Source organism: Neodiprion virginianus, chromosome 5 (assembly GCF_021901495.1).
Source record: "Neodiprion virginianus isolate iyNeoVirg1 chromosome 5, iyNeoVirg1.1, whole genome shotgun sequence".
Lineage (NCBI taxonomy): Eukaryota > Metazoa > Arthropoda > Insecta > Hymenoptera > Diprionidae > Neodiprion > Neodiprion virginianus.
The window spans coordinates 7,025,308-7,041,757 of record NC_060881.1 but is presented as its reverse complement, the minus strand read 5'-3'; the positions used below and the strand labels follow the sequence as shown (position 1 = coordinate 7,041,757).

At 36.8% G+C, this 16,450-nt stretch overlaps 1 protein-coding gene across 3 annotated transcripts; it reads right to left on the bottom strand.

Moving 5' to 3' along the window:
* Positions 1-22: 22 nt before the first annotated feature.
* Positions 23-16,422, bottom strand: LOC124305691 (poly(A)-specific ribonuclease PARN-like). 3 transcript variants are annotated; one of them, XM_046765345.1, is made up of 12 exons: positions 16,238-16,422; positions 15,456-15,669; positions 15,041-15,316; positions 14,671-14,953; positions 14,422-14,543; positions 14,123-14,349; positions 13,902-13,971; positions 13,745-13,800; positions 13,581-13,667; positions 13,263-13,467; positions 4,462-4,556; positions 23-399 (listed from the first exon to the last, which is right to left on the bottom strand). In XM_046765345.1, the coding sequence occupies exons 1-12, from the start codon at positions 16,254-16,256 to the stop codon at positions 293-295; spliced, it is 1,761 nt and encodes a 586-aa protein (XP_046621301.1). In that variant the 5' UTR covers positions 16,257-16,422; the 3' UTR covers positions 23-292. The 3 variants fall into 3 exon arrangements, with proteins under 3 accessions (XP_046621301.1, XP_046621303.1, XP_046621302.1); XM_046765347.1 differs by lacking the exon at positions 16,238-16,422 and adding an exon at positions 15,958-16,165; XM_046765346.1 differs by lacking the exon at positions 16,238-16,422 and adding an exon at positions 15,868-15,886.
* Between the last annotated feature and the right edge of the window lie 28 nt (positions 16,423-16,450).

The following is a 16,450-nucleotide window of genomic DNA, read 5'->3' as shown; positions in this document are numbered from 1 at the left end:
ACTATTAAAAAACGGCCAAGCATTATTACCGATATTCATGATTTATTCCATGCTCCTATCTTTCCCTTTTTTGTACATCGTTTAAGGTTTAATCGTATGGAATTTACAGTAGAATAAAATGTATTTTCAAAACGTTGAGGCGTATGTGCCTGTAGGTGATCTCCACTTTACACCATAGTCGAAAATGAAAAATAAAAAAAAATAAAAATTGAACTAAATACAGACAAATCATGGAGACTACTTGCAGATCCGAAAGCGATTGACGTACACGATAAGTTGTACAGAATTTCATCTACCCCCATCTCTCCAATTCCGCGAATGGTTTTTTGCGGATGTCTCCGGATGAACCTGAATTTCCAGCTGAATTTGAAGCCCCCTTCCGGTTCCGGCGTCGTTTACCTACGCAAATAAGGAGATATTGGTTTATGCGCAACGTCATAACCCGTAAGATTTATTAGTTGCCGATTTGAAAAATTGATTTCGATGAATGCATAATATTAACGTGGATTTTTATAATATGTACAATATTTTTTTTTTGCTAATTTCGTAGGTATGTTATACTTGTTTTTTAAGTGTTTCAAAAGGTTTTTAAATAAATATGCGCGTGTGTTTATGCCAAAAAAATGTATGTATAATATAATATAATATAATACGTGTGTGTGTATATATATATATATATATGCGTTATAAATAAATGTATATAATTATTACTAAGTTAATCACGTAATGTATACAATCACCACCCTTTCTCGCTCGTATCTCTTACAATAAAATAAATATTATTCTTTTTAACACAAACCCTTGCAAATAATTTTTTTTTTTTTTTTTATGCCATGTCGATTTATATCCTCAAATTATCTTACCTAGTCAGATCTATCCGTGATATCACATATAATTTATCCTTAAAAATTTATAACAAAAATTTATGCCGATTAACTTAAATCGTTAATAGTTTTCAATCGATTATTACATATAATCTAATCAGATCTTTTCTGCAATATACTTTTGGCCTAAAAATACAGTCTCTTTATTTTGGATTTTACTTGTTCGTTCGTTCGACAAATGTGTATGAAATTTTTTCCATTACATGTTTGTTTCGGTGGCCGAAAATAATTTTCAGGCGGGTAGAAAGGCCAGTTTATTGTTGAGGCAATGCGTAGAAATGGGTGAGATAAAAAAAAAATTCACATACATATCATGTTACATGAATAACGGAGTATTACAATTAAGTTTAGGAAAAAGTAGTAACAAGAAGTAAATTTCGTTGCTCTTGTTCAGGATTTTTTAAATAAAAATTCAACAACCTTACATTCAACAACCGGAAAAGTGAGCATCAACAATTATTGATAGGGCGAAGCTAAATGAAAAATAAAAATTTGTACATCTTTAAGCACTCTTTTGCTTATTTACAATTTCTATAGACTAAACCTTTGAAACCCTTAAACTTTTGCAATCGCATAAAAATTCAGAATTAGGAATTAAAAAATAAATAAATAAATAAGTAAAGAAGAGTGAAAAATAATTTTAAAACAAAACTGATACTCCTTTGTCTTGGATTCTGAAATATTATCAAAGAGATATTCTACAATATTGCATCGTAATCTCTGATCATACATACATACATACATATCTATACGTATGGAGCATAAAATCTAAACAGGCCGTGTTCAAAAGATGCATTTAATTGAAAATAACAAAATTAATATCAATGAACAAACGCGTTATTCCCAAGTGGTATCACTACAATGCATATAAGATAGATAATCAAATATACATTCCTTTTCTTCTCCCAAAAATTATACATTCGAATATCGCATCTATATACGGAATGTGCTACGATAGAGCTTAAAAGTCTATCAATTGTATACATTAGAGTGTTTCAAAAAAACCGACTATTTTTTTGTTTTTTTTCGAAGAACATTGAAAAATCTCCCGAGTGTCCCTCAAAAATGACCTCGGTAAAATATGAGCTCTTAATATTGATATTTAGAGGTGGCGATTCTCAATTTTCTATTTCCCATTTTAATGACATGGGAAAAAATTTTTTTAAAATCTAGAATTTTTTTGCTCGAAAACGAAACAGTGTGAAGATATAAACAAAATATATTCTTGTAGGAAATTTTACGCTCTACAAAAAAGGTCTGAATAAAGATTTGCGTAAGGTAAGTCGTTTCGGAGTTATCAGGCCTCAAACATCGAACCGTTTGAAATAATGATGTTAATTATTTTTAAATGCTACAAAACTGACTCATATCACTTAAATACACAATATTATTGATTTTAAAATTAAAAATATAGACTTCCAATGAACTGTTAATTAATAAATTTCATTAATCAACGATATGAGTCAGGTTTGTAGCATTTATAAATTAATAACATCATTATTTCAAACGGTTTGATGTTTGAGGCCTGAGAAATATCAATATTAAGAGCTCATATTTTACCGAGGTCATTTTTGAGGGACACTCGGAAGTTTTTTCAATGTTCTTCGAAAAAAAACAAAAATAGTCGGTTTTTTTGAAACACTCTAGTATACATATACGTATATCACCTCGTTTCAATTTTGTGTGAATTTGAAAAAAAAAACACGCAAAAAAAAAAACTAATCATATTAAAAAAGAAAAAAGAAACAGTCTTTCGAACAGTTCGAAATAAATAATTATCGCTTTAGATTTAACACTTGTACGTCATATGTAAGCTTACAATCTTATACACACGTGTATAAATATCTTGTGCAATTTTTCGCGATGATTTTACACTATAATATGTACGCGTTACATATTTTGTATTTACTGGGAAAAAAAATAAATAAATAAATCCTTGACCGTACAATGACGTTCGTCGTCGTGTACTGTGTGCGTATAGGTATGTAAATCCAATCTTAAAAATGATGTTAAATAAACATCGAGTATACATGTATGTATGTATAAGTTATTTTACACGACGTGTACATAGTATAATAATGTTCGATGTATTAAAAAAACAAGTCATTTTCTACATTAATTAGAGGAAGAATGGAAGAACCGTTGAAAAAAAAAACAGCACACTAAAAAATATTATCAACGAATTATATACCTTATCAAACTTGTCGGCGAGTTTATCGTAATATGTGTGTGTGTGTGTGTCTGTGTGTAATATAAATGTATAGCTAAAAGTATTCAAAAATTTGAGGAATAATAAAATTAAAAGAGAAAAAAATGAAAATAAAATAAAGAAATTAGAAAAACAAAAATGTCCGTGTATCGCGTCTGTTAGTTAATCGACGATGAGATAAACTAACGATACCTCATCCATGAACACTTTTTTTATCCAGTGCGTACGTATTGCATAACTACATAGAAAAAAGAGTAGAAAAAACAAGAGTAAACAATAGCAAAAACAATTTCGACATAACGTAGAATAAAAGGAGGACGAAGACTTGCTGGGCGATTTGAATAAGCGTACTTCTGGTCGATGTTATATTTTCGGACCGTTTCCGGTCGCTTCTTAATAATTTTATCGACGGTTTTTTCAACTCGACCTTATCGCATTCCGAATTTGACACGGCGTTGCGATCTCTCCGTCTGAAATTTTGATTGTTATCCGTTTGCGCGTCGTTGGAAATTTTATCCAAATTATTCCTATCGTCGTTAACCGAATCTTTATCGAACTTTTCAAATTTTTCCACCCCCGTCAAATTTGAACTCGATGAAACTTCACCGCAGCAAGGTTTCTGCCTGGCGTGCTGTTTCTTGCTCGGCGATCTCTTCGCCTTCGGACTTGCCGACGGAGTCGATCCGGGCGATTTAACAAACCTCTTCCCCGCCACTATCCACGAATTATTCGAACGGTCAAATTTCTCCTCAAGTAAACTCTTCGCCTCGTAGCTACGGCATATCGGATTCGACTTGGCCCTCGCCAAGCTATGCTTTTTCGCAACTTCAGATTCCGGAAGTTTGAGAAAGCTCGCGGAATTCTCCGCGTCGCCGATTGCATCGGTATTAGATTTTCTCACCTCCGTCTCCTCCTCCTCCCCCTCCTCCCCCTCCCCCTCCTCCTCCTCCTCCTCATCTTTCCGATCGTTTTTATCCTCGTTTAACATCTTCGGCGAGTCTGCAAACAAATGGATGACATTTTTCACGTCGATAATTTCACCGGGACTGCGTCGAAGTATCGTGTATTTCGGGACCTTCTTCTTCGATGGTGTTTTGAAATTTTGGAAATCGTTTGGCAAACTTAAAGCGTTCTTTAACCGTACTTTCCGCACCGTTTTTCCCCGATCTCCTTTGGCCACCTTCGTCTTACCCTCCGACGTCGTCAAGTTATTCTTCAGCTTATCCAACGTTTCACAACTCTTTTTCATTTCCAATTCTACGCCACGTTTTGACGATACCGCTGCTGCGTAATGATTCGCACCTGATTTCACAGGTTCAAAACGATTCTTCTCAGATATCGTAGATCGTACGTTTATTATTTTATTACCTGAAGCTGTTTCCCAACCCTCGTTGTCGACGGTCTGACCCTGTTCGCCGTTCACTTCCGGTTTCCTGCCAGTATTCTCCGTAGCCGTAATATTACTGAAACGGTAGAATCGCAATTAGTACAGACATTGGATCGGAAAAATTTAAGATAAATGAATTTAGAAAAGAATGAAGTTGATGTGATTTGAATATTTGTTTTTCATAACACTTCAATTCATAGTTGCACCGTCATTTTATCCAGAAAACCCGTTTTCAATCAATTTATCCCATCTATATGTTGCGAATTGTGAATTGTGCTTCAATTTTGCATATACAATATGCAGCGCTGATTAGGTTCAAAAATGGTAAAAAAAATAAATAATTTTTTCATCTTCAAAATTTCACCCCATTGTCACACGGAAAAAGTATTCATAAACCATACATAAAATGAATCGCAAATTAGAAAAAACGAATTTACACAATGGTGAAATTGCGTAAAAACCACTCGGTGGTAAAAATATATTCGATAAATATCTGCATCTGCATACTTTTCAGATGTTGTTACAGATAAACGAGGATTGGAAAAGGGTAAAACTTAGTGACTGTAATACATTTTATCGCAACGGATCAGTCTGGGTGATCCTTGAGCCGGTTGAAAGATATTCAAAGGAGTTGCAAGGCTAATGGTTCTCCTTAAGCGTGTCGAGCATTTTTCACCAAAGTTAAAATTGAATTTCCTACCGAAGTGCGCGGACCTTCGTGTAACGATTACTCATATTAACTATGTTTCCGTGCTGCAGGCTGCGAGTACCTCAGCAACATATATATGTACATACATGTGTACACACGTATTGGGTGTATATATAGCGATGCTTGTATCACATTTTGCATATTCATAAGCGCACCGCGGGACGATGCAACATCTAGGAAACCGTCAACCCGTGCTCCGAATAAATCTCAACAGCTATAGGACAAGGAATAATATCGGAGTTAATAATTCAACAAACTGAACAACTACAGTACCCTTAGAAAATATGTACAAAGTTACGGATTACACGCCGTTGCCCATTCCCTGTCGGTTTACGGTACGTAGTGCATTCGTTAAACTCGATTCGTTCGATTCAAGAGTTTGGAAAACTAGTCGAGATGTTGTTTATTTCATTTTTATTGAATTAGCAATTTTTCCAACTGCCCGTTTCTCTGTTTCCAGAGAAAAAGGGAAGTCATTGTAATCACTCCAAAAATAAAAAGTCGAGTTTTTACTAGAATTTCACGTTTTAAAGTTTAGAGAATCACCGCCATTCGTTTTCAAATTGAAACCATTCTGTGTGCGTGTGTGTGTTTGTGTGACGATGTCTCGATAACGAGTTATCGGATCTCAATGATTTTGGTCTCGATCGACGCGGCTTTTTCAAACATTGTTAGAACTTATTGGATTTTGGCTTTGATCGGTAGAGTACTTTTTCAATTATTTGAATAACAAGATTCCCAAGATATAAAATAAAAATGATGAAATCTTGAGAATGGATGAATGAATTTGGACGTAAATTGGTACGCGAAAGTTTGTTGGGATGCTAATCACCAATCTGAGGTCAGATTTACGAAATCCAAAATGGCGAATCTAATACGATGAAAGAAAATCTAAAAATATTCGGCTGTCGGTAGAAATTAGTAGGTGGGGCTTTTCTGGATCACCGATAACGAATCCAAGGTCAGATTTCCAAAATTTGTAATGTTGTATCCATTACAGTGGTTTAAAATTAAAATAAAATTTAACATTTTCATGTAACACGATACCTGAAAGCTTTTAAATCGTTAACCACGAAGCGGAATTTTTAGTTCGAATTCCGAATTGGATATTAATATTTTTTTCTGACGGCCAGCCCAAAGCCGCTCGTTATCTTAAATCAATCACATAACAATGAGGAATTATTTCACTTCTCTCGAACATCACGTCACGTAATTCATTTTACTCGTTCACTGCGCAAGTGATCCTTAATGTTTTTCGAATATCGTTTTCCTCGTCTACGGCATATCCGCAGAGAATTGCGGTTTCGCCGACGATGAGAGACCGGCAAAGGCGGGAAGCAAGTAGTAAATACTCGGACGTCCGAGTTGCTGCAAGCGAGCGAGCGAGCAAGGGAACTCCAAACGCCTCAGTTTTTCGAAAAATTAGTTACCCCGGGATGTAATTTATAATCGTAAAGTACAGATAGCCAGGTGTAGCTACGCGTGGAGTCTGGTATTGGTAATATGTAAATCGTTTTTCACCTCCCCGCAGCATCACGATACTGGTCTGCTAACGCGTTGCATTTATACGCCGGCGGTGAGTTGCGATCTCGAGTTTCTTGTTCTCCGCAATACTACGCCATATGCCTAAAGGCGTATCACCGTGCACACCGTACGATGCACTTTCCGTATGCATGCATGCATGCATGCATGCACGCACGCACGGCCCGGGATATTTGCCGTGGTTACTTATACACTAATATCCGCAATCTAAATCTACTTGGCATCGCTTCGTTACTCTATACGTAGGTAGGTACGTGTACACGTGTACGCATATGTACATGCATTGCATACATACGTAACATGCTCACAGCCGTGTGCGTGCAAAAAGTTTAGCGATGCTGAGCGACCAGGCGAAAGAATATAAAGAGCTGTGTAATACAAGTATAGAGATTGTGATTTTTGTTACACGTTTATTATGGTCTGTTCTTAAAACTTTTTCGTCTCATTTTCTCAGTCAGTGTAGCCGTAGGGTGAGGCAATGGGCTTTTTTCGATCTAGTCGATTCTTTTTCTCATTGGTTCGCCACGAGGAAACTTGTCGGTGTGCGGTCTTTGAGTTAATTTATTATAGGGTCGTCGTTTGAGCTTGAAATTTTGGAGATCACTTGCACCTAGTTTATTATTACAAAAAGTGAATTTTCATCTATACGATACGGTATCTATATTGGCAGAAACAAATTCAGGGTGATACATGTATAAAAGTATGAACGGATGGAAGAGTAGCTGAATTTCCGGCATTTATATCTCGACATGAAATTGTTCAATGCGATCACGATCATTTTTTTTTTTCTCAAAAGTATGCAGATCGCGCTTCATTCAGATTTCATTTTAATTGGAATTCATTAAGTGTTTCAAACGATTTGCTTTAAATTTGGAGACCCGAGACAGCATTTGTAGATAGTTTATCCTTTTCACCACGATTAAATTTTTTGTTTTTGTTTTTTAACAACGTACGACAAACAAGACCACTGTTTGAAATTGAAATTTGATTTTTCAAGGAAAATTAACAACGTTTTTTTATTCAAGAACCGAAATTGATGAATAAAAATAAGTGGGATTGTGGCAAATAGAATCAACTATTCAAGAATAATCTCTACAAATTTGAAGCACGTGAATGGATTGCACTCGTTTTTAAGATATAACTTTTTTATTCAGAATAACTGTAAGGAATTTTCCTCCAATCCGAAACCTCGAATTCCTAATAACGGGATTCGCCATTTTGGATCTTGTGAATCCGATCTCAGATTCGTGATTAGCCGCTCAAAAAACCTCACCGTACCAATTTCCATTCAAATCCATTCGGCCATTCTCAAGACATCATAATTTTCATTTCATTTTTTGGAATTTCGTTATTCAAATAATTCAAAAAGCACTGAATCAATCAAAGCCAAAATCTAATCAGTTCAAAGTTTGGAAAAGCCGCGTCGATTGAGACGAAAATCATTGAAATCCGGTAACTCGTTCTCGCAATATCGTCGGACAAAACAATTGATCACTGACATCCATGAATAAGAAAACACAGGCAATTTCTTGAACGCTAAAAACTTGATAGAAAAAAAAAATCAATTCTACCCGACTAGCATACATATCAGATGAATTATAAAACTTTCGTAAATATTACAATTACTCACACAACGATAATATTGGTCGGATATTAAACAATGTCAGAGAAATTAGCTTCAGGGAGGTAAAGAGTATTACGGCGATAATCGCGCGACCGTAACGCGAAGATCGGAAAAGATAAGATTAGACAAGAGCTGCGAGCGTTGTGAATACGAAAGAGCCGAGCTGCAGGCAATGCGTAGAATCTCCGAGAGGCGTCTTCCCGGCAAAAACATGCAAGATGTAAGATGCGTGGCATATGAGGATGCGAACTAGCAAGCTTCGCGATTTCCATACATAATACGCGTTCCCTAGTTTCCTCCCGTTTCTATCATGTACAGCATCTGTTTCATATCCGCTCTGGGAGCTCCGGCACCATCGAGACTACGCCCTCCGGTACTCCGGAGGCCGGTAATGAGTTCTACACGCTTCGTATTTTTCATTTCAAGCTGCAGGTGAGGTACAGACTTTTACACACACGCACACACACACACACACACACACGTATATGTGGTATATATGTATGTAATATACACCGAGGTACGTATATTCTGCACCCACTGCAGGACTGCTTTGCATTCTCCATCGGCAAACGTGCCGTCGAGAAGAGATTGAAAGAAAAGAGAAGGAAAAAAAACAAAAAAAAATATCAATAAATAAAAATAAACCCGACTGTTACACACCCGCTGTAAAACACAATTTGCATATTTGTTTTATTCGATTCGTGTACAATAATAAGACCGCCTTAAGGGCTGAGGGATTAGTCCGGTGTATAAAAAATGCCGCGTGTATATGGAAAACAATGAGAGAGATTAGCAGTTACAGTTACCAGTCGAAGGAGTTACGAGTTACAAGCATAGTAATTGGTAGCGAGCGTAGGCGGCTCATTAATACCTGCAGTAGAACGCGATGTGCAGTCTGCAGTCTGCATGCAGTGCAATGCAGCATCGCGTTATATATATATATATATATATATATATATATATATATATATATATACACACAAACATGTATAAGATACAAACGTACGCAATGTATCACCAATACTTTTCTTCGAGGTCGCGTATCTTTTTGGCCTCTGGGGATTTGTTCCGGGAGATTTGAGCAGGAGATTATCATTCCGGGACATTGTTTATAGACACGCGTTATTAAAGCTTTACAATAAAGGTATATACCACTTAATTTATACTTTTTCATGCACGATCGAATTGGTAAGTTAATTGATAACCGATCGATTGATTTAAAAGAAGTTATACCTATATATCTACAAGCAACGTGACAGTAATTATTATATTATTTACTTCCTGGGTCATCTCCCCCCCTTTATCGTCTTCTTCTCCGCAAAAAATCCGCAATGATTATACCGAACGAACGTGTTCGGATTTGCCACTTGTATTTTCTCCGATTTGTCAAAGCTGACTGATCGGTATGTCAGTTCCCTTATAATCAAAGCCAGCGTCAGATCGATACGTTGAATAAAGGATAGGAAAAAGGGATACAGAGCAGAAAACCGAACGGCCCGAGGGCAAGTATATGTGTATACATATATATTGAGATATAATATACAAGTATTGCCGCGTCGCGCTGTCGGTGTATTAATTGGTTTAATAAGGAAAGGATAGCGATAAGTGGAGTGCGCCTCCGTTCGATATATAAGCGCCCGGGACAGCGGGCAGAAATCATACCTTCGCATCTCTGCCATCTGAATATTGCCATGCTCGGTATATGTCGTTATTTTTAAAACTCGTCTTACTCCACAGCGCAGGAAAATATCTGAACGAAGGATCAAATCGGAGCGAAAAGGAGTCTGTATATGTATATACGAGTATATAACGTATAGTTTATCAGCAGAGAAGTTTTACGAAAATAGATCGATGAAAAATCGTTGAAACGTTGATTCGAGGCATGGAAAGAAGTAAAGGGATGGAAAAAAATTATTTAAAAAACGTGTCAACGAAAAGTTAACGAAAAATCATAAGTGAGCTTGATCCGTTAAAGTCAATGTCTCATTTTTCGAATTTCTTATACACCCGCAATCAATTATCGTCATTTTTCCGTACTATTTTTACCAATGAAAAGTATCGAACGCAACTCAAACCCGTTACTATAAAAGGACGTTTGAATTTGCTCCAGGTGCCGACAGATCCAGTAATTCAGACAGGCGTCAAGAAAATATTGCCACACGCGAGTGGCATAAGAATTATGACAATTATTATAAACTGCACATACCCGCTAGTACGAGCGGTGATCAGTAATTTGAGAAAATCGAACCGAGATAATAACGCTTATTAATCTAATAAGAAGACGGCACACGGTACAACTTCTTTTTAGCCCTCCGCGGTTTCATTTCTTTAACTTTTTCAAAATTGCGTGATGATTTACGGACATATTTGAGAGTGGGAAAAAATAACCTCAAAATTCGCCGTTAATTGTTTTGGAAAGAAATAGCTTTGAAAAGAGTTTGATGATTGATTTGGGTTTGTTTCCGGGAGTTTTCGAAGCGTGGATGATTCTGCAAGAAGGGCGCGAGAAGTGGGCAAGGTGATACCGAGAAAATACAACTGCCATGAATCAAACGTTAGAGCGAAACAAAGTTCTATGCAAATTATCAGGATGCCATATAACTTATCCTACCACTTGACGTTAACCGGGGTTCTTCTTACCGAGGGATTCTTTGAGTAGTCCGTTCTCCGCAGAAACAGATTGCAAGCTTCAGTTTCGCACGCGGAATATGTACACTTGGCTGCCGTGATTCTGAAGCAGTTAATTTTTTCGATGATTCTGTTCCGTTGGGAATACCGATTATTCAAAAACGGCCCGCAACGCCACCGCCGGCCGAGCACGAAACAGGCCGCATCTGTGTAAACGTATTATAACCCATGACTGTGGAGGGTAGAGGTCATGGACCTATTATATAGTAAGGAGGACTATCTCCGTGTATAGAAAGTGTCCGTAAAGTAGAGGGAAATAAAGATGGCGTTGCTGCAGCGAAAGTTCCACAAAACGCTAATCAGAGTCTTTCCCTTATTGCTTATGAGCGCCATTCTGGAGACTTGTTGAACCACTATTTCCTGCTTTTTGGCGGACGCTTTTTCATTTGAAAATCCATATCCTCCATACCCATTTTGTATTTTTGGGTTAGATTCGACGGTCACAGATTATGTTGTGGTTACAAAGATGGAGCCTGTTTCGTGCCCGGCCAACGGTGGCGCTGCGGGCTGATTCTGCATTGCCAACGTAACAGCGCGACGAAAAAACATTAACCGTCTCAGAATCAGTGCGGCCAAATGTACCTACACCCCGACACACACATGCCACAGGTAACACAGGTAGGTGTGGTACGTAGGCAAACCGAGTTTCACTGCTGAACTGCAGCCTCGACTATAGGCTGTCATGTTTATTCGATTCTGTATTTGGTCTATGTTTTCGCGCGCGGCAGCTGCACGCCTCCTCAACTATACCTGTATGTACCAACAATTTAACGTTACACGAATCCCAACGAAACTTGTATGCGTCTTTGAATGCTTCTACATATACATGCCCAGCGTACTTGAGAGGGTGAGAAATTCCATCGTTGCACAACTTGTGTATATTCAAACCGACGAAAGAGGAGTTATATTACAGTGCACTTTCGTAAATACCAAGCGCATAAAGCGGATCACAAATTTTAGCAAACGCAGTACAGCCAGCAATAATTTCAAATTTTAAAACAGTAAAAGTTACATTACAGAAATGAATTTAGTTCATGAGCAAACACTCCGTACATCAGAATTTAAAAAGAAAAAAACTAAATACAAGAAACATACCGCTTTGTGGAATCTGAAATTCCCTGACTTTTCCAGGAATTCATCATGAAGATACCATTTTTCCAGTAAACTTTCAAGAAATATGCCGCTGATTAAGGATAATTTTTTTTTAACATTAATACTAATACCTTCAATATTACCTACTAACTATCGTACTGACTATCTATTTACAAAGAACAGAATGCGATTTTCAACATGAAAAAAAACGAAACAAGGTTTGCTATTAAGCAATATAGATAGAATGTATGAAGTGGTTCAACGAAACATAATTTCGACTGCATTTTTTCTTCGTCTTAAGATCAATAGTAATTTGCACAAGAACGAGTTTATTTCTTCGACAGACTCAAAATTCCAGTCTTATTTTCGAACTTCCCTGTCTTTTCCCTGCTGTAAGAAATTCCCTGAGTTTGCCCGGTTTTCCCTATCTGTGTAAACCCTGAATTAACGATAAACCGAGAAATTAGTAAAATTGTAAGAAAACGAGAAGAGAAAGTTAAAAAATCTAAGAATCGCTTCTGATTTTCCCGATCAGGGAAGATTTTTTGTGTTTTCATCATTGCAGTGCCAGACTGTTCAAGTTCAGTAAATCATCGAGTTTTTAAAAATAATCCCTAAACTTGGATTTATGAAAATCTGATAGGAGGAAAGATGAGTTAAAAGTCTTTTCGCTCCCGAGACAGAATTCCAAATTGCTATAATATGTAACAATCCATATTGTTTTCATAAATTTATTATGTTTGGAGTACCAATGTGACACAATTGTTTTCCAAGTCGCAAATTTGCCGAATAATATGCCATTATTGTTACGTTTTGTATCCTTTTATAGTCATAATTATGCTTGAAAGACGATTTACGGGTTATATAATAGTATGAATAATAACCCCTTTAAAATTGCGAAGCATTCGCTGCCGTGCGAAATATTTCGTGCACGTTGACTAATTATAAATCAATAACAGTCGAATAAACTAAATGGCCTGATTTAAATCTGAGCCTTACTTCAGGACAAACTTGAGCTTACCAAAGCAAAAAATTCATGTAGAAAACTACGACAAGGAGCTCATCGGCCTAGCATCGAAAATCAAAGGATTGCAACTTATTATGTTTTTTCACAATTAGTTACTCACTCAGACGACGAGAGCTTCCGTTTTCGGTCTCCTTGGTGGGCGGGGCTATGGTTTTTAACTTCAATCAAAGCCTGATGCTCCGCGTATTTTTGCAGCCGTATATTTTGATTCGCGAAATTGTGTTTATTCACCGCGCTGGACTGATCTCGTCGATTTAAACCAACGTAGGCCGTTGTGTCTGTCAACCAAGACACGTAGATGCCACCTGAAATCATCCGAATTTTGTCAATTAACACTTAACAAAAACAATCAATTTCAAAATACAATATACCATCGTTTTCGTAGATGAATATTATAAAGATTTCAAACTCTACTCACCGAAAGGGCTAAACAGCTGAGAGATGTCGCTGAGTTTCCATTCTTTTGGGAAAGTAATATGGAAAACATGGTCTCTCCGTGGATTGGCTGTAAATTTTATCAAAGTTGTGAACAAAACGCAAAAATTACGATCCAAGTAGGACGTTAGGGTTAAAAATACTTACGATCTTTTCCAGTCAAGTCTATATAAGGGAAATCCTTTAACCTTGTTATGAGCAGCCTGAAATTAAAAAAAAAAAAACAAAAACACGTTTAGACTTTGATATTTAACCCTTGACCTTAATCATAGCCAAAATATCATTAAATACATCAAATACTTACTTGTTTATGAACGGATTCAACAGAGGCGAGTCCGGCAGCACAACAGATATCTCGGGAGTCTGTAACGTGCCTACGCAACAGATGAAAATGGATCGATAAGGTGACTGTATATTACCATTTCGCTGAAGAAATATAATCAATTTCACGGACTATTCGGAAAATGAATGGTTTGCTGATACTAGTATGATAAGAAGTGAAAAAAACGCTTGACTACATTTTACCTAGGTAATTGGACAGCGAAATAAAGCACAATCCAGTTATATAAGCATCGTAGCCAGCTTCGTGATACTTCTCGACCGAAGAGGTGTAACTGCGATCTGGAACGACATCCACTTCTGGTATACAGTAGGGCGATTTGCTCACAGTTTCGTGTAAAGCGTTCAATACCGAACACGGAATGCTTTCTTTGAATTGTGATGACTGACACATTATTTTAGTGTCCAATAACCTGCGAGCAAAAGTGCATGTTGTAAAATTTGCATCTCGAGCTTGACATAATTATATAACAGACTTTACTCACTTTGGAAACAGGCAGTGAACAAGCGATTTGAATTCATGATAACTTTCTGGAAGGGTTGAGAAAAACTGATGGACTATGTGGCAGAGATCTAGCAACATATTGTGACCAACAATCAGTTTCCCCTATAAAAAAGTCAAACGGTCAAGTAAGTTAAGTTTTATGCACTGTTTGTACAACAATACGGTTTTTCAAACATGTACAAGAAATGAGAGAATATTTTAATTTTATGTATATACTTTTTGAACTTACAGAATCGGAAATTTTTCTCAACAAAGCACTCAAGCCCACTGCTTGTTTGATATCATTTTGTTCCTTCTCTTTCCGTTCCACCTCCTTCTTTTCTTCCTCTTCTTTACTTCCCATTTTTTGCACAACCAACCATTGTCCACTACTATCTGTTTTGCCCTCTAACCTGAGCTTGTTTGGCCATCGCATTCTTGCTTCCTGATGTATAATCCTCCTGATGAATGCGTTGCACCTATCAATTGTCAACTCTTCTGCCTCTGAGTTGTAAAAATCATTGATTCGGGTGCTGTAAGTCGAAGGAATGAATTAAGAAAGAGTCGAAAATTCAATATTCAAATAAAAATATCATTACAATTGCAGTACTATAAATTACCATATTTCCTCAATTTGCGGCCTGTCATCATCTGGGATGGGAATCAATTCAAGACCATCGTCCCTGGCTTTTTGCCTCTCTTCAAGTTTTTTACCAAGTTTCTCTTCCTCGGCGCTAGTCAAATAAGGTATACCCTTATTGAACAGTTTGTTGAAATCAAATCCTCGATCCGCAAGAAACGACATAGAAGATGCCTGGCACATGAATCGACAGTCAGGAGCTGCACGATTCAAAGGTCTTGGAAATACATAAAAATTGTACGATTGCTGAATGTATCTATGACAAAAAATAATGACAATTAGTAATCAGTGCTGAATTTGATGCTCTTCAAATGCACACAATCATTATCAATGTATAATAGTCATGTATAAGATAAAAACAATAATCAAATGCCTTATAAAATATTGAAACATACTTCTTTTTATCTGCGTCATAAGTAAAAATGGACAATCCAAATTGTACTAGCAAAAAGTCCATCGATCCTGATCTAAGCTTGGCATAGTACTGAGCAGGTGTGTCAAAGGCGCTGGTATCAGGTCCAGAATTTAATCCTGTAAACTCTCCATCGATAGCTAAGAAGGATGCATTTTCAATAACGCTGTCCAAATCATCAAGAACATTCTGAAAATCTGATGAATAAACGAAAGAAATATAAGTAATTTGTTCAACAAAAATTTCGGGCTAAATTACATTCACAGAGAACATATAATACATCAATTCAGTCTCAACAATACAACTTCAACGGAGATACTTTCATTGGTAAATTGAATCGGCAAACAAGGAACTGAATCAAGTGGTTATAATCTAGTGAAAATAACAGTACATACTCATAAATTATACACGTTACATGTAGGTTGACCTAAAAAAATATAAATAGGAATAGCTGTTATTAAACGGTCTCGCAGTAATGATCGTACCATCATTGTTACGGTTCTCGAGAGAAATTCAACTTTCATTCATGAATTTGTGATTTGGACAAGCAGTAGGCGTCCCAAGTTATTTTGTTGACACTATTTATTTTGACATGTGCCCTAGTTTATAACCTAAAATCCGACCATGATATCGCCGTGCGATTTATGCAATGCGTAATTTTACACTAGGAAAAATTCACCGTCAATAATTTTCGTACTGAGAATACGATTACTCTGCCAACCGCGTAGAGGTCAGTTAATCATTATTAACGTGATAAGTACTCACTTGCGCGTGTTACCTCCATCCTATGTATTATTCGCTACGGTTGTTTATGTACTCAGTTATACGGATTACGGTAGCCTCGGTGGGGACACCTACAAACCCACACAGTCAGTGATCGGCAGAAAACGGCAGCATGGAATGTCGGCCACCACACATTTATCCGACAGACGAAAACACCACCTACACGCTGTGGAAATTTTAGCCTTCATTTGACTC